Here is an 18,793-nt window from a genome sequence, read left to right on the forward strand (position 1 = left end):
GAATCCCCTCCCCACTATCAAGGGACTTATACTTTAAATGAACAGTGAAGTCTTACATCTGCCATCAAACACTGTAAAATAGAACTAAGGAGGAAAAAAAAAAGTAGAAAAAAAAGGGTGAGAATGCCGCCCCCATTTTTTGTTGTTTTACTGAATACATCAAACCAACTTTACAATACTGAAAAATATGTAAAATACTTATATCGACATACTATTTTGGGGCATGGAATGCTTATATGTTTGTATGTCATACTTTGTTTTGCAATGCCACCCAGTGGAAGCAATTTAGTATTTCATATACACTTATCTACAAGTGGAAGAGATTACATTAATTTATTTTCTAGTATCAGCATTCAAAGATCCTTCTAACCCTGCATTAATTCTTTTTCTTTTAACATTAACAAATATGTTTTTATTGTTAATGGCAACATCACCTCATTGCTGCTGTTGAGTAAAAGTACAAGGATTGTTTATTCTACTGCAGTAAATACATTAATAGAGTAAACACAAAAATTTACTGTTTGATAAACACATAGCTTGCTGAAAACACGCACAGGCTGACAGATACCATGTAATGAAATATTTTCGTCTGATCAAATTACTTACACAGGTGTGAGAAGTAAATGGGATCTATCATGCACTAAATTGAACAAGATCCAAAAACTAGCAAGGCATTTGTGAAAGTATCACTATCGCAATGCCTTGATTTGTAAGTTGACTTGTGCCAGCTTCTCTAACAACAGTTCCAAGGCAGAACTTGCCTCTACATTATCTTTTTCTTTCCCAAGACATTAAAGTACAACACAAGAACAGATATACATGTGCTTGAGACATAACCTAGATTTATGAACTGCAGCTGTAAATGTCTGAAAAAGCCATGGCTCACAGTTTCTTAGTATTTCCCATATATTACTTTAAAGACTTTTTTTCTATATTTAATTTTCCAAATGGAAATGGAAAATGCAAATGGAAATATCTATAAATGTCTGAAATATATCAGGGCCTTTGGCTCCATAAAGAGACACAAACGCATGTTTTCCATGTAGCATTACTAATGGGTAACTACTTTTCACTGAAGTACACACCTTCTAGTCTAAACAGACTGCAAATATGGCAGTCATTTATTAACTCAATTTTTTCATAAAAAACCATAAATGCATGTGATCAAAGGAATGTATTCTTTGCATATCCTTCTGGCTTGCAAGAGGAGCTCCATGTTGGAGTGAATGTTTACTATGCTTTTCAGATGTTATTATATCTAAAAGCATATACTACATCATACATATAATGATTCTGCCAACTAGGAAAAAGAGCGAGAAAGGCATGAGGGATGCCCACATTTGAACAAATTCCAGGCCTCTGGGGAAAAAAAAAGGAATAGACTAACATCTGACCAGTGGAGGTCAGGAGGAAGGTTCTCATTCCTTTAAAAATGTCATGCATATTAAGACATATTCCTTGTTGCAGACAAGATTGTCCCACAATAACTGCTTTGGGCTCTGCTGAGATCAGATCAGCGCAGAAGAGGTGACAGTAAACGAGATGCTCTTTTGTCCTTCCCCAAGTATCAGTAATCTAAAAGAAAGGCATTATCAAGCTCAATGCAAAGGAAGCATTTGAAAATAAGTTTTGGAAATAAACTAAGGAAAATAAGGAGAAAAATAGTCAAAATTTAGAATGAAGAGTTGGGAATTAAATGTCTAATAGTGTGGGACTCATTACTAGTCGAAACATGTTACCAGGATGAGAGATGAGAAAAGAGAAATGACTGTGAAAGTTTAGATTAACTAGGACAGAATGGGTAGGAGTAAGGAAGAAATAAACAAACGTGCAAATCAGAGTATTTAAAATGGAACATAAGAGAATACAATTTCACCTTTATTCTTCACTGTGACCGTGCATTTAAGAAATTCACTAGAAAATTCCCCTCTACCACAGATCTAATAAGTAAATGTTTTAAATTTCTTCCTGCCTGTAGGGCCCAAAAGCAGGTTGAAATACAGACAAACAAAACATCTAGAAGACCTGGCTTGGTCTCTATAGGGCCTGGTTTGGTTTATATTTCACGTTACTAATTTTAAAAAACAACAGAACAACAAAGCTTTCCACTCTTCAGTGGACTGATATCTATATCTATCTATATATATATATACACATACATACACAGAGAACAGAATAAATGACTTGATATTAATGATTCAGTAGGACTGCCAAGTACGTTAGACTGCAATGAGTCAGGGTATTTGAGCTGTGGGAAGTGGAGAAAGAAAAGAACACAGGCACACATATCAATCTCCTACCACACAAGTTACTGTAACTATTACATAAAATATCTGAATGGACAAGAAATGACTCAATCCATCTCTCCATTAGCAACACCATCATTCAAATATTTTAATGAAAATCTGTATTCCTTATCTATTTAGGACAGGTGCACAAGTGGCTATCCAAGACCCACACAGCTAGTTTGACCATAAGAAGAACATCAAATAAAGGATAAACTATGAGACTGTACCTATGCTATGCTACGCTATCTGTTGCCATCTTTGACACAGCTGTAGGGCGCTCCTAACACACGTATGCTCACTTAGATTTGAACTGTCTTTTGAAAGGTGACACATAAATCAATCTTACAGTAAAAACGTCAAAATACGTAACAAAATGTTACTCATTAAATTTTCCAGTCCTATCATAGATACACATACAGTACCACCTCAGTCTCCTTCGCTCGTCTTTCAATACACAATTCACATACAACTTCTATCTAACTGCTGACAGTTCACCACGGCAAACATACCTTTCCGATCCACTACTAATATAATGTATTCAACACAAAAATAAAGTAACACATAACGGATAACTCTGTAGACAGGTATATTGTTCAATAAATATAGTGGGGCAGAGATTAGTCCACCCAAATTGTGCGTTACTGTCCCAGCTTTATAAAAAAAAGAAAATAATGCATGCATCTTACAAAAGACCTACATTTCACAAATCATTAGAGGTAGAATGCTAAGAGATTTCAAGAGGCATGGCTAGGGTTATAGGCACAAACCCAACACGACTTTGGGCTAATGTTCTTCTCCGTGAATTAACCCATTAATGGATCAGGAAGTCAAATGTTAATAATGCTTAGCAGAAAAAGCAGAGCATAGAATGCATAGCCTGAAGAGCCACCTCTGAACCGTAGGCAGAGTAAGAAAGGAAAATAGCTAATTTGCTGAAGTTTGTAGAAGATACTAATTTCGTATGTATTCCATCACACTCACATATACACTACCACTTTGAACCACCTCAGCTGGTCATCCGGCCTCACCAAGGGTGCACAAGTCAAGCACGTTTGTCACAGATTTTCTTACCCAGTTAGGAACTAGGTTCAGACTCACGGGGGCCAACTGCTGTAAAGCGGTGGTATGACAACAGAAACAGACCTTGGTCCACCGTGAAGCCACATGAGCTGGCAGGGGCGAGCAATGAAAACACTGCAGACATTTATAACGGGAAAAATCAAGACGAAAGGCTGTGTCTGTTAACCGCCCGCCGTTCCCGACAGAGGACAGGCGTGCAGGCCCCCCAGTAAGGCCAGCCGGGCTTTCTCCAGCACAGGCCACCCTTGCACCGAGGGCCGCCGGGCAGGGCCGCGGAGCGCCGTGAGAGAACGGAGGGAAATGCAGACGGATCCGGTGCCCTCCGCCGCTGCCCGAGGGGCCGGCCAGGCCGCAGGCCGAATGGGAGGCCCGGCGGGCTCACCTCCCCCCGCGCCGCGCACGCCGCCGGACCCAGCCCCACTCCTCACCCGCGTCCAGCCCCAGCTGGTAGCAGGCCAGCGGCTCCAGGGACAGCTTGTAGCCCTCGAACTTGGGGTCCAAGAGCAGGCGCTTGACCTGCAGCGAGCAGTGGGCGGCGCCCGCCATGCCGCAGCTGCGGGCAAAACTTCGTAAAGCTGCGGCGGCGGCGGCTCGGCGGCTCCTCAGGCGACGCGCGGAAGCCGCCGCGGGGCATCACGGGAAAGGCCGCTCCGGCGCCCTGTTTTAGCGAGGCACGCTGGGAGCGGTAGTCCAGGCCAGGAGCCGCCATCAGCCCCAGAGCGCGCCGGGAGATGTAGTTGCTGAGCAGGCCCAGACTACGTTTCCCGGCAGCGCCTGGGGCAGGCGGCTGTTGTGCGTCCGGGAGGCGGATCCGCCTCCTCCTGCTGGGGTCTGGTGGTGCTGTGGAGGGTGAGGAGGGGCCGAGCCCTTATCCGTGGCTGCCTTGTCGCTCCGGTCGTGGCGGGAGAGCCGCTGGGTGGGCCGGGCCGGGCCGGGCCGGGTGGGTGAGGCGGCAGGCGGGAGGACCGGGCTGCGGGGAGGCCGCGCCGGGCGAGGGTGAGCAAGCGGCCCGGTGACCGACCGGTCGCTCCGGCGCCAGGGCAGCCGGGTGATCGCCGCTCCGCGATGCGCCCCTGAACCGGCCACGTTCCGGTGCTGCGGCCGCATACGGCGGGGATGTGCAAATGGACGTGGCACTGCATGTAATTCTCTGCGAGTGACTCTTTTGTTGCGTTGGTGACATCAGTGCTTGTCACAACTCTCTGCTGCTCGGCCTAGGTCTGTGGAAAACCTACATCTCCAAAATGAATAAAGATGCCCAGATGAGAGCAACCATTAACCAAAAGTTAATAGAAACAGGAGAGCGAGAACGGTACGTAGGCTTCTTACTCCATGCCGGTGACAGGCTTTAAGTATTACCAGACATGAACTATTATCTAGAAGTAAAGACTAAGTAAACTTAACTCTAAATTCTTTAAAGGTCTGTGTGTGGAAGTCATATTTATTATATGAAGGTATATACAAAAAAAACCCCTTATTTTTGCCTTTCGAACAGTTCTATTTTAATTTTACACTTGAAAAGAGAAGCTGGGAAAATAAAGGATGGTGTGGTTGGCTAATGAACTCTAAAGCTTTTTCTTATTCCGGTGGTTTGTGTTGGAAACCTCTTGGTTCATATAAAAATGACCATGAAATGTGATTTTTTTGCAGTTAAATCCTGTTATTTCCTGACAAAGAGAATGAGACAAAACTTTCCTTTTTGCTTTTAAGTTTTTTTTGTGTTCCTATCTTTCCTCTTATTAGGGAAAGAAATATATAGTGGAATGCATAAGACAGCTTTTGTGCAAGTCATTGTAGAGATTCCAAGAATGGCAAACAAGTAAATTACGCAATGTAGTGCAGCAGCTAGGTTTTGGCCTTCCTTTGTCTCTTCAGTCTCTTCTATTTGCATTGTGTTTACATGTGTGCTTATGACATTTCCCACTTCATCTATATTTGGAACACCATGCACCAAAAGCTCTGTTTACTTTTTCAAGGCCAGCATGAGATGGAGTCTTCTTCCTAGGTCATGCGTAGCCCTGTCCCTAGTGTAACCTGTTGTAGGCTGACATGGTGTCTGTGCGCTACTTCTTCCCTGGTTGTGACCATCCCCTTGAAGATCGCACAGAGCTTCAGCAGAGCAAGCAATTTCTTGAAATGGTATTGGGACATATTTTGCTGTAATTTAAGAGTAAGAAGAATTCTTACTGGGTGTCAAAAGCTCTATTATAAACAAGCTTTATCAGAGCTGTACTATGATCAGAGACAGAGCACTCATTTGTCTTGAATTAAGAAATATCCAGAAGCAGTGAATTTCACCTGTATTGTTACTCTGCTTTTTGTCATCAGTTCATCTGCCCTTTATATGATTTACTGAGCAAAAAGGAATAGGCCTATACAATTCAGCCTCTTGCTGCAATCCATTCATAAAAACAGAATTTTGCTAGAGTTATTTAGGAGGGAACTAGTAAGTAGGCTTACTAGATGATGGAATAAAGGGTGAAGGTATTGAAGCTTATTTTATCATATCTTACTTTAATTTTACCTTCTGTTTTTTAGTACTAATTTTCACTTTTTTAGCCAGCTTTTTATATTCTCTTTTGATATATTGAGTAGATGTCTCACTGTGGCAGATTGTTACCTTTGTTTAATGCTTGAATCTTTGTAGCTTATGCTTATAATTGCAAACTGCGTTTAGGAGGATAAGATGTATGATCCCTTTGTCTTCACCCAACACGAGGTAAAGCGTAACTGGGGAGAGAAACCTGCAGTTGAAGGTGGTAATACAGAATTCTTTCAGAAAAGAGGGAGGAAGGTTTTATTTATTTTGAAGGCCTGGTTTCAGGTGAAATATTCTAACTTTGAAAATAGCGTACGTTTGCTAACAGAGTAGACTCGGGCAGTTCAAGTGATTCAAGGGCTTCTGCTTCTTTTCTGTGGCTGCAACATCAATGCTGATTGAAGAAATACAGTGAATTAGCGCCTGAGCTGCTGACTCCTCGTTATCCAACATGGTAAACTAAAATTGGCACTCGTTTGAGTTAGGATTCACATGCTGTTTCTGCTGCTGACCTGGGGGTTCTGCTATGAGTAGTAATTGTAAGCTTAACTTTCACACTGAAGCATATTTAAGCTGTCAGGAATGTTTGTGGTTCCTAACAAGTTTGTATATTGTCTTAACAGCCTTAAAGAGTTGCTGAGAGCCAAATTAATTGAATGTGGCTGGAAGGATCAGTTGAAGGCACATTGCAAAGGTAACGGTGGTCAAATAACTAATGTCCTTTGTAACCAAGTGGTGTTCTGGCCAAATAGAAGTCCCACGTGAACGCTTTACTACCTAACAATCAATTTAAATGAGACTTGGGAAGAGGAAAGTACCCCTGGCAATTGGTTTTGCATGCAAGAAAGCATCTTGCCATCTTGGCAAAAAAAGCTCAAAAATTCTGTGATCTGAAACTTATTAAGCTTCTGAGAAAAGTATTGGAATTGGTTCCCTAAATATTCATGATGATACAGCTTTTTATTTTGAGAGATGTCCTTACCACAGGAGAATAAAAACCAATAGGACGGAAATACAGTGGTACGCAACTTAAAAACTTAAGAGGACTTTGTTGACTGGGAGAGGAAGAAGTGCATTGGTACTCCTTCTGAATACAATTCTTGAAAATAAGATCATCCACTCAGATGGAAGAAAACAAACGTAGAACCTCTAAATACCCAGATCTTTTAGTTCTGAGTTAAGTATTTAGAATTATTACAATTTACTGACTTGCAAATTGTATGAAACTGTTATAATTAGTATTTAAGCATCCAGTATTATTACCACATGATGAAATTTCCTTACAGCAAATAAGAAATCACTTGAGTTTTGCTTTAATACTGATTTGGTCAGTTGTGCCTGGCAACTCAATATTCCAGTAAAAAGTTTTTCTCTTTGTAGGGCTCAGCGTTTAAATTGTTTTCATAGGTGGATTTGCAGAGAAGGCTGAAGTGATTCCTGCTTGCTTGATGCCTCTACCATAGAGTACCCATTTCAATAGTACAGATAGCAAAAGGGTTGTTTTTCTGCCTTCTCAACTATACACTTTATAATCTGTTACAGTAAAGTTAAAGTTGTTTGGTTTACGGTAGTCCTTTGAACTTCAACTGCAGCTGCTTAGAATGCAAACACAAGTTCAGTTGTCCCTGTTAAGGGCCTAATAACCTCCAATAACAAGGACAGAGAGGGATTTGGGGGGTTTTTGTTGTTGATTTTGTTGTTCTGTTGTGGTGTGGCATTTGTTGGGGTTTTTTTGGTAGCTTGTCCTAGAGCCTCCTGCCATTGTGGATTAGGGCCAATAATTGAGCAATCCAGGATTCTACAGGGAATTCAGTCAAGAAAAACAGTTTAGAAATAGTTCACGTGATGTCAGTTCAGAAAACATGTTTAGTGTTTTGGGGACAATCAGTCCTATGTGAGGATGTATAGTTAAAATAATGTTTAGACAAAATAATTTAGATTTAGGATACTAAATTGAGGTTTCTTCTCAACATTGACTTCTGCGTTTTTCAGTAGTCTTCAAGGCACTATAAGTAGACAATTTGTTTAAATACTGGTATGTATTAATCATACAGTATATCTTAAGTCATAGCTTTTATTTTGCTGTAGATGTATACCTTCCTTTCAGATGTACTACAGTAAAGTAAAAAAGGCACATAGAGATGTTGTTTAAACCGGTTAGGAAGAGTAGTAAGTATTTAGTGTCTTGGTGCTCTGTGTTCTATGTTCCAAAGCCTTTTTCCAGTTGCATCTTTTTATTACGTAAATAATGTGTTTGAAGAGATAAGCGCTGAACTTCTGCAATGCAATATGCACATCTGGTAATGCTCAGATAAGCTTAAACTTTGTAACACTGAATTTTAAAATATGAGCTGATCAAGTTACATCAAGTAGTGACAAGTTCCCACCCTTAAACCTATGGTATGAATGAGAGACTAAATCCACTGCACAATGCAGTACTGAGTTAATAACCTACGTTAGGTCACAAGGTGCTTCATCTTCTCTGATGACCCACGCCTACAGGTTTTGTCTCTTAATCATTGGCACAGGTTTTGTCTTCTAATGAATGGATTAAAAGACTTAAAATATCTGTCTTGGTCTTCCCCAGATGTCATTAAAGAAAAAGGATTAGAACATGTTACTGTTGATGATTTGGTGGCAGAAATCACTCCCAAAGGCAGAGGTAAGAAAATGCAAACAGGGATGTGGATCGACAAACATATCTGCCTGTATTTCACTAATATTTTGAAAGAAGCACTATGAACTTGCCTGTGTTGGATTCAAGGAAAAATGTTAATAGCTTGATATTAACTACAAATAAAACATGTGAATTTGTGTTGTGTAACAGCCATTCAAAATCCGTAATAAGCTGTGTGTGTAGATTACTTTTAGAGGTTACATTATTTAGTCCTGAGTCTGTATTCATCTTTATAATTGACTTAATGGTCTCAAGAAGACTTGGGCTATGAGGCAGAGATATTTTAAAATTCCAGTTCTTTGTGAGATGGAAAATCTGAACTAACAGTACCGGTGTAATGGGAAGTGGGAAAAGGAAAGGACGTAGCATATAGATGCAGAAAAAGGGAATCTCTTAAGGAAATACTGCAGTCTTCTTTATATAGTTCTTCTTGGACTCTAATAGGCTTTGGTGTTAGTGGGAGAAACTTCATTAAGTCTTAAATAAAAACAGGCCTTCAAAATAACTTGCTGAAGACCCTTACTCTGATTTTTTTTTTGTGTGTGTTTTAAATTTGTGGGAAAAAAAAAATAGGATAATCAAACTAGTTTCTGGTGATTATATCCTGTATACTGTTGAATAATCTTTTCCCTCAAACTTTCCAATTTTCTTGACTATGGCTAGGCAAAAAACTACCAATAACAACAGGGTTCTCAATAGACTTCAATTTTAGCCTATTTTTAAATGGGAAAAATATAGATGCGCTATATGAAAATCAAGTAGCTTCAGTTACTTAGGTATTAACAGCATTGCAAGAACAAAGAAAGAACAGAAGTAGCTGTTGTAAAAGGTTGCATATTTTTCATTTTGTTTCTTTTACTTTTTGCTTTCTTATTTGCGTTTCAGCCTTGGTACCAGACAGCGTAAAGAAAGAACTCTTGCAAAGAATAAGAACTTTCCTTGCTCAGCATGCCAGTCTTTAACTGTGACGTTCATCTGGGATACAGTGTTTGTTTCTGTATTATGTCAATCATGCCAGGATTTGAATGCCGTTTCCATGCTTAAGGATGGAAAATCATTAATTTTTTGTATGATGAGCTTAAGTTCCTTTGCACTGCATTGATTTCTTACACTTGGTGTTATTTTAATAAAAAATTTTGTGGAGTTGTGGTTCTAAGGCTCTTCTGTCTATCAGCACACTGTAATACGGTGTCACCTGTTCCAGTTTTTAATAATACATGATTTTATACAGTTGTGCAAAAGCTCAGATTTTCAAAAAAGAAGTGTAATCAGAAGTACGTTAACTAGAAATGCAGAAGGGGAAAAAATATATATGGAAAATGGGTTATGACATGTTACTGAGCATATCCTTTCTAATATTCCCTAAGTAGCTGGACAGCATGAAGAAGTTAAGTCTACATGATGCTGCTGGTGGCATTTCTCTCGGCACTTCTTTGCCAGGAAGTGAGTGGTCTGAAGTCTCTGACTTGTGTTGCAAATATTTGCTCAGCAATTCATAAGGGGTTGAATTCTTAAAAAAAAAAAAAAAAAAAAAAAAAAAAAAAGACAGTATATTTCATTAATAATTCTCTCTTCTTAGTTAATTGAGTCACTATTATGATCCTCAACAGCTACTGTTTTCTAGCTTTGCCCAGATTACTGGTAATTTTTCATTACGTGGATCTTTGGGGCCTTTTGAAATTTAAGTGTGATAGAATAATTTGCTAACAAGTTTCTTAACAAGAATTTAAAATGTATCATCTTATGTGGAACTGCAACATCAAACAGGTTTATAAATAAATGCAAAGATAAAGTTGATGAATGGAGAGGATCAGGAAAGGGGCGTTGAAGTGAGAACGTTTTGTTTTTGCCAGCTTCTATTGGAGGTGTCTAATGGATGATGAAGCGGAGGAGAAGCAGAAATTGAGATACTAGATACTGCTGTGACGCGGCTACTGTGAAAAGTGAATTGACTCAACATAAACCTTCATACTCCTAATTAGAGGAATACTCTAAAAACTGCCTCTTGGAGTGGGGCAGAGAAAGTCGTGCCTGCTCCAGTGCATTTGTGTCATTCCCGTCCTCGCCGCTCGGGGGCACCCGCGCCCCACGCGTGGGGAGGCCGGTGGCCGCTCCCCCTCGCTCGCCAGCCCCGCTGCCGCCCCCGGCCCCTCCAGGGAGCAGGAACGCGCTGTGCTCACGGGGAGGGCAGGCCGGGGCCGAGCTGGTCACCGGCACCCGGCCGGGACGAAATGGCAGCGGCGGGACGGGCAGTGCCCGGCTGCCAGTGTGTTACTGACTTTCTGCTGGGACTGAGCTAGGGACAGACGCGAGAGAAGAGCAGCAGGAGCCCAGGGTGAAGCCTGGCACCAGCCAGAAGTCAGTACAAACTGGGAAATACCGATGCGCAGTGGGACAAGACGTAACTGGTCACAAACCCCTTTTGTCTACAACAAGACTGAGCTCCTGCTGAGACTGGAATATTGCAGGAGCCAGGATCGGGGGTCTGCTGTGTTACACAGATATTCCTTCTGAGGGCCTGTGCTGTACTGTTTTAAATCTGCCTTCGTGCCCGTTTCAACATACTCGCTGTATGTCATTGTCTCTACGCTATTAAACAATGGCGGATGTCAGAAAGAAGGAAATTCTTTCTTCTGCTTAAAAGTCCATCTTGTTTTTTAAAAAGGTTTATTTTCATTGAGTATGTTAGTTCAATGTTTGATTGCAACTTCATTTGCAATTAATATGTTCTGTTTGAATTGCATATATGTATATTTATTCTGAGCTTCATTCATTTATTCTGAGTACTCATTCTAGGCTTGATTTAGCCAATGCCAGTAACTGATGGGGTACAAGAGTGTTTCTTCACACAATCTAGCACGGTGTATGCTGGCTGAACGTATGTTTAAAATACAGCAAGGCTGTAAAATACCTTCTGTATTCTTACAGTTTTGTCCTTCAAGGTCTTTCCTGATGTTCTTTGATACTCTGTATGTGACTTCAAAAGTCTTTGCTTGATGAATGGCTGCAGTGTGTCATGGGCACGCAGTAACTTGCTTCAGAGCTTCCACTTGATTTCCTTCACTGCAGTGGGAGAGGATCAGACTTAAGGTATTTACACACCAAACTGTGGAAGGCTTGTTGTCTGATTAGTAAACATTTGAGATTCTACCTAGAAGATGACAGTTGAAGTGCAGTTGCTGTAAGCGTGGTGTAGTTCTCCTCTGTAGGCAGCTCATGATTGGCACAGAATGAAGACTGACCACCATGTGAATTTTCAGAAGGTTGTGCTGACCAATCTGAAGTTAAAGGCTTGACAGATAGCTCTTTCACATGCTTCCAAAAATAAGCTGTAAAGTTCTGCCCAGACTGGCTTAAAATGCAAGAGCATTCAGAGACCCAGAAGGAAGAGGAGTGGCTGCCTTCCAGACACACACCAGTGGCTCCCATCTCAGAGTAACGTTGGCTGCTCTCTGATGGAAACAGCCCGACGCCGCATGTCCCCACAGTGAGTTGTGTTCATCACACCAGTGCAGCCTCCATCCAGTACCCAGGGAAAAAAGTATGTTTGACATGTGTAGACCCAAATCACACTGGAGCGGACTGGTCAGAGGTATCCTGATGGATCTTCTAAGACTGGAGTTAGATTTGGGGTGATATTGGCAATGGGAGACTTTCTTGAGGAACAACTAGATCCCCTTAGTGGCCTCATAATGTTGTTTTAACTGCAGGTTTTATTCTCAGATGCACAAGGTGGCTTGGCTTTGCGAACTTCTCTGCAAAATCTCAGTTTCTACTCATTTGGTTGAGTATTGAAAACAATCGGTAACATTCGCAGTCACAGGTGATAGGACAAGAGGAAATGACCTCAAGTTGCACCAGGGGAAGTTCAGATTGGATATCAGGAAAAATTTTTACACTGAAAGGGTTATTAATCATTGAAATGGGCTGCCCAGGGAAGTGGTTAAGGCACCATCCCTGGAGGTATTTAAAAGACGGGTTGACATAGCGCTTAGAGACATGGTTCAGTGATGGTTTTTTATCAGTTAGGTTGGTGGTTGGACTAGATGATCTTAAAGGTCCCTTCCAACCTGGACAATTCTGTGATTCTATGATTCAGGATTCAACCAGAACATTATTGTCCTGTTGAGGCTTTTTTTTTGCACAATGAAAAATAAGATGGTCTGTGCTGTTAGAGGTTCCATACTTGGAGCGTATACAGACAGATGCATTAACTACTTTTTCTTCAAAATTTCAGCACCTTCAAGGTCATGAAATGCATTCCTTACAAAGGTAGACAGCACCCAGAAATAGATAGCCAAGAAGTGGCAATTTAGGATTGATATGAGTTACCTTGGCTGTGGGCATATGCGTCTTTTAGGTGGCAGCCCTATATACACACTCTAGTATCTGGTTCAGCTTGGCCTTTTTGTAGACAAGCCTGTAAAAAATAAAATCAGTTTGTAAATTGACATTGACATAATGGGTCGGATAACAGCTCGAGTAAATTGGTATAGCTCTGGATGCACACTAATCCAAATTCGATGTGACAGTGAATTGAATAGTCCTACTGCTGTCAATGAAAGGCCAATAGAGAAAAGTTAGCTTGGCCTCTCCCTTAGTCAGACCCTGAGGGTCTGAAATACACAATGTATTGAAACTGGTTAGAGTCTAATTTGTTTGATAATTATTTCCCCATGAATACTTCTCCACGTTGACATAGTCCAGTCAAAAAATGTTATAAAGTAGTAGTATCACCAAGAAATTCTGCCAAGATGTCAAACTTGCACTCACATCTTAGAGCCTTATTATTTTGCCACCACAGGGTCTTCAATTTTTTTTCCCTATTCTTTTTTTCCCATTCTTTTTCAGTTTTGTTTACTGCCATAATGTTTCACTACAGACCTTTATCACTCGGAGAACATGTCTGAAGTCTGTTTAAATCCAGCAAGAGCCCATCAGTGTCATTAAAAAAGTATTGCTGCTTCTCAGTTCTCTTCAGAGGGTCCTTTGGGGTGACAGCTCTGCACTACTGAGCCCATGTCCTCATCTTTTCTTTCACATAATGGAATATGTTTAATTGTAGTGATTGTCGCACCTTGATAATTTGGCTTTAACTTACCTAGTGATTGAGTTTTCACTGGAGCAATGAATAATATCCAATGCTTCTACCTGCTGGCTTTCTTTAAATTTCTAAATATTTGCAACTGAAATGAGAATTGTGTTCTACTTGGCCTGTTTTTTTTCAGCTATTCAAGTTTCTAAAAGAAACAGCTGTGGCTGCAGAGCCAAATTTGTAATGACTGGAGCCCAAAATGAGGAAAAATAATTTCCTTTCCTCATAAATAATTTATACTTCACCACTTTAGTGTAATGAATAGATTAATCAGCATTCTGTTTGGAATGAGAAAAGGCCTAATCTTGCTTTAGTGCACTTCACGTTTACCACAGTGCTTTCCATCTGAACAGTATTATTCTTAAAATGTACTTTAAGCTTACCTTATAACTAGTGAAGTGATTTAGTAGTAGGTCATAAAACATATCCCTCTAAGAAATCCCTGCTGACTTTGTTCATTGGAGTTACTAGGAAACAGGTTATTCATTCTTTCAATCATTGACCCGAGGTAAAGTATCAAGTTGCTGCTGATAAAATCTGTGGCTGGCAGCCTGTGGGTGAGTACTGACAAGGGCAGAGCAACCTGGCCTCTTCTGCTGGCTGGCTCCCACCAACTGCCGGTGTGCTAAGTCAGCACAGAGCTGGGGTTTTACATCTAGTGCAGAGGGCAAAAGCAACGCTTAATTCCCTGGAAAGCAATGGCACTGGAAATCGTAGTGAAAAACTCATCAGCTGCTTCCATGGGAACTTTGAATACATATGAACAGAGATGAGCATACCACTGATCTTACCTTTGCATTGGTGGGACTGACACTCATGATGTACGACTCACAGTTCTGAAAGGAAGAAGGAAAAAATGGAGTACTGAAAGACAAAAGGGAATTACTGAGGGCCAGCACTGCTAGTTAAGCTTAAAAAATATCCTAATGTTAGTTTATTGAAAAGAAAGCTGATAGAAAATATGGTTGTGATGTGTCAGAACCTTCTCAGGGAGAAAACGGGAAACAAAGGGCATTTTAATCTAACAGAGAAAGGCATAAAGAGTAGATGGAAATAGAATTCAGACAGATCCGAATTTAAGACATTTGTTAAAGTACAGCTGCTTAATCACTGGAACAAACTATGAAAAAATATGGTGGATCCTTCATTTTTCAAAGCTTTCCTAAGTACAAGATGCCTTTCTGGAAGAGCTGCTTTGGTTCAGAGTTACTCAAACTTTCTGGGAATGCAGTACTTGCCTTGAGTGTTCCCCGGAGCTGGCAGCAGCAGCTCAGATTCTTCTAGCTGAGAAAGGAAACCAGAATAAATACTCCGTGTTCATACTTCTGCTCCTTTGCAAAAGAAACAGAGGCATCCCCAAAAATGTAGTTGAACACAAGCAGAAGTTGTTAGCTCCAGTACAGGTGTAACTGGGTGGAATGCAATGCCCTCGGAATCTGCAATGGAAGCTGCAGTAGCAGTGAAGCATTACAAAATCTTTTTTTTTGTAACTCAGATAGAAAAATGCTCCTATCTAGCTATCTGTTTAACTTTTTTACGTGCATTTCATTCTGAGATAAGTTTCTGCCCAAATCCTGGATCAGTTTGCTAACATTTGAGTAGTTCAGGTTACATTTCAAAATACCTCTTGGCATATTTTTTGCAAGGAGGTGTTTCATCAAATAGTCAATGGATGGAAGAGGACTGTTCTTCCTCTGTTGAATTGAAGATCAGAAAGAGTATTATCTATGCCTGGTTTCTGCCCTACTGACTGCTGCAATGATAAAGACAACTTAAAATGCTTCCTGACCATCATAAGGTAAACAGGAAAACTTGATAAAGAATGCAAAAATGTATTTATTTCACTTTCTCATTTCTCTCCTTTGATTGCCGTATCCTCTAGACTATATATATATGAGGGTACACAGTTATATTCAAAACCAGCTGTTGTTTTTTACTCCCCATCAAAATTGGGATCTAGATGTCCCAATCCAAATTTTAATGAGACAGGAAAGTTTGTCTGAAGCTGGCATTGATTTTAGTCAGATTTTGGGAGCTCAGCACTTCCAACCGCCCCCTGGGCTTGGCACAGAGGTGCTCAGGTAAGAACTTGACTTTAGAGGTTTTTGAGCCTTAACATAGGTCTTTTTTGTTGAAATTATTTGTTTTAAAATGAGAAAAGGGAGGATTCATGATTAATTTAAGTTTTTTTTTCTATTAAGTTCTTTCCTCAACTTTATAATAATTCTTGAAATGAGACTATTAGATCTGGCAAAGGGCATGAAAAAAAAAAAGAAAAGAAACTCACATTTTACAAATAGGTAGAAATTCTAACAAATGACAAAGTATGAAGAAATAAAGAACGGTTTTATGATTCTCCCCCACTCAAAAAAAAAAAAAAACACTAAAAAGAAAATTTTTTGTTTTCCTAAATGCTTTTCCCAACAAAACTTCATGACCTTATCTTTCCATGCTCTGCACTCTCTCTCCAATTTCCCTAAATGCAAATCATACACACACAGACATGCACACACAAGCATATTCCTGTAGATAACTATTTTTATAAAGCAACATTCTACATACTCAAATATTTAGCAGATTTGAATTAAAGTGCTAACACTATGCCTAGGATCCATCTTCTAATAACTTGAACTTAGTGCATATAATTCTTTTTTCCTTAATAAGAAACACAAGAAAGGCTGTGCGTGTAAGTCAAGCAAGATTACTTAATGGCTACATACTACAGGATGGAAAGGATGGGGCTTTGAGCAATCTGGCTAGTGGGAGGTGTCCCTGCCCATGGCAGGGGGTTGGAACTACATGAACGTTAAGGTCCTTTCCAGCCAAAACCATTCTATGATTTTCTATTTAGTAGTAAAGTGATAAATTAGTTATATAAAGAATAGGTCCCATTATACTCTCCCTAATTTGCAGTTGAGGAATATCAGGATTATAAGGAATACAAAGCATAAAATTTCTTCCCATATAAAAAGCTAAGGAATTAATTTTTTTTTTCTAATACTATTTTCTAGTTTAGTTTATGCACCTGTTTTATATATTAAAATCAGTAATGACTGAGAGCCAATAAGGAACATAATTGTCTATAATACATTTTAAGTGGAGTTTTAGCACCAATATCCCCATTTGCTGTCTAAAAGCTGCTCAACTGCAACAAAACGGTGGTTATAGAAGTTCTTAAGTATTCTAGCTGTAGATATGTTTACTGATGCAAAGTTAAGTCTATTCACAGTCCTGTCTCTGTATGTGCTGTAGCTGCCCTGTTGTCTGCAGCTAAACGTATGCAGAGGCATCCAGCTGTCACCTAAAGGAAACTGGGATCTAGGATTCGGAACGTAATGCCTTAATCCCCCCGAGATCCAAATCCCAAGCACACCTTGTGCTTATTGAGTGGATTTACTTCCTGCCAAAGTGCAGCAGCAGGCACTGCTTTCTTTAGGATGTGGCTGAATGAAGATGAAATAATTGGATAACTTGTATATAGAGCCTAACAGTTAAATCACACAGTCAAGATCTAAATAGCTGGTAGATTCTTAATTTGGGAAAGAGAGATGGGTTAGTCACCTCCTTCCCAACCTTCCGAAATGTAAGTAATCTCTCACTTTAAATCTCCTGCTTCCTGGTAGAATGGCCTAATTAACAAGCTACAATCTTTTCCATCACAAGTCATGGGGGGAAGCAGAATTCCAATACTTCTATTCACTTGTGCTACTGTGAAAAAAAATACTAATTGAGAGAGCCAAAGGAAGCATGGCTCCATAGCCTCTTGGTTAGAACACTCTCCTGGCAGGGACAGAGAAAACTGGGTTCTGCTACCTACTCCCAGCATCCATTCTGTATATTAACCCATCGTCATTATATACAGAAACACCCTAGGAAGGAGGAGCTGATGCTATCAGCAGGGAGAAAAAGCCAGGAGATTTCTCAGTATCAGGCTAAAGTCACACATTCTTTACCACCTCTTAAGTTCTTCACAGCTCAACAAACCAACCAGCCTCTTTCAGCTTGAGGTGGGTATTCCTCTAGGCTGACTGGGGACTCTGCCCCCAGAGGGTCCCATCAGCGGGCCAGGCTCCAGGCTGAAGGTCAGTGCCTTGCAGAGAGATGCTAAAGGAGACAGAACCCCAGATCATTTTCAGGAGAGCAATAAAAACTGCCCAGTCCAGCAGGTGGTCAAACCTCCGCAGTCTGCTCTGAGCTCAGGGAGACCTGGGCAGCCACTGCTGCTCTTTGGCCTCTTCTTGGCCACTTCTTGAAAAAAGATTACTTTGGGTGTGTGCTTTTTCACAGTTTTGAATATGATTTTTTATATATTATATGCTTGTTAAAAGACAGTTTGTTTCATTTTCCTACCAAGGCCTCTCACTAAGATCACTGGTCTGGAAATTTCAAGACATATCAGCTTTAATGTGCATGAGGGAAGGAATTTAAGGTATGCTGGCAGAGGCAGCGGAGAGTGGAGCTTCAACCTTTGGAGAGAAAAGAGGCTTTCATGGCTACTTGCCTGCTTACTTGGGAAAGGGGTCAGATTTTCATACATGCTAGGATACACATTTGCCTAAATTTAGGCAAACTCTTTGGATAATACTTAGATTTTGTCAAAAATAGGTGCTCAGGAATACCACAAAGGAATGGAAATGTATCTAACAATGGAACTGCCCCTTTTCATCTACAGTTTCAAGACAGTTAATGATGAAATTTCAAAGAGCAGAATATGAGCTTGTAGCAGCACTACAGAAATTTAATTCTGAATTTTATAGTAAAAACCTGCAAGTTTTTCTTGTGGTTGAAACTATTAAAACTCCACTTTGACCAGAATCAAACACTTGTCAAGGGTAGAATCTCTTCTGCAAATGTAAAAGTGGGGTTACTGCATAATTCAACAGGACTGCAACTGAGGAAAGGTACCCTCAAATAAAAAAAGCTATTTGTAGTTTTAACAAATGACTGAACAGTGAGAAAGCACACAAGTAAATGAAGAATTCAGAAAGAGAGGAAAGGAGAATTCATATTGAGAGACTGCATCCCTTTTGTAGACAGAATGAAGTTATTAAAATAAGCATGAATTTATCAGGATGGGATCTACCCAGTGGCTGTGGAACAATCAAATATTTATG

General features: G+C 40.3%; 2 protein-coding genes across 3 annotated transcripts in view; one reads left to right on the plus strand and one right to left on the minus strand.

Annotated features, from left to right (window-relative positions):
- NUDCD1 (NudC domain containing 1) overlaps positions 1 to 3,997 on the minus strand; it is a 41,788-nt gene extending 37,791 nt beyond the window's left edge. The window contains exon 1 of one of the 2 annotated variants that reach the window (XM_074145256.1): positions 3,797 to 3,997. In XM_074145256.1, coding sequence (XP_074001357.1) covers positions 3,797 to 3,914 — 118 coding nt within the window. In that variant the 5' untranslated portion in view covers positions 3,915 to 3,997. The remainder of the gene's footprint in view (positions 1 to 3,796) is intronic. The other variant, XM_074145257.1, reaches the window with a different exon arrangement.
- Positions 3,998 to 4,150: 153 nt separating this feature from the next.
- On the plus strand, positions 4,151 to 9,726 carry ENY2 (ENY2 transcription and export complex 2 subunit). Its single transcript, XM_074145611.1, has 5 exons — positions 4,151 to 4,217; positions 4,587 to 4,680; positions 6,531 to 6,601; positions 8,495 to 8,569; positions 9,470 to 9,726. The coding sequence occupies exons 2-5, from the start codon at positions 4,613 to 4,615 to the stop codon at positions 9,544 to 9,546; spliced, it is 291 nt and encodes a 96-aa protein (XP_074001712.1). The 5' UTR covers positions 4,151 to 4,217; positions 4,587 to 4,612; the 3' UTR covers positions 9,547 to 9,726.
- The last annotated feature ends 9,067 nt before the right edge of the window (positions 9,727 to 18,793 follow it).

Source organism: Numenius arquata, chromosome 3 (assembly GCF_964106895.1).
Source record: "Numenius arquata chromosome 3, bNumArq3.hap1.1, whole genome shotgun sequence".
NCBI lineage: Eukaryota > Metazoa > Chordata > Aves > Charadriiformes > Scolopacidae > Numenius > Numenius arquata.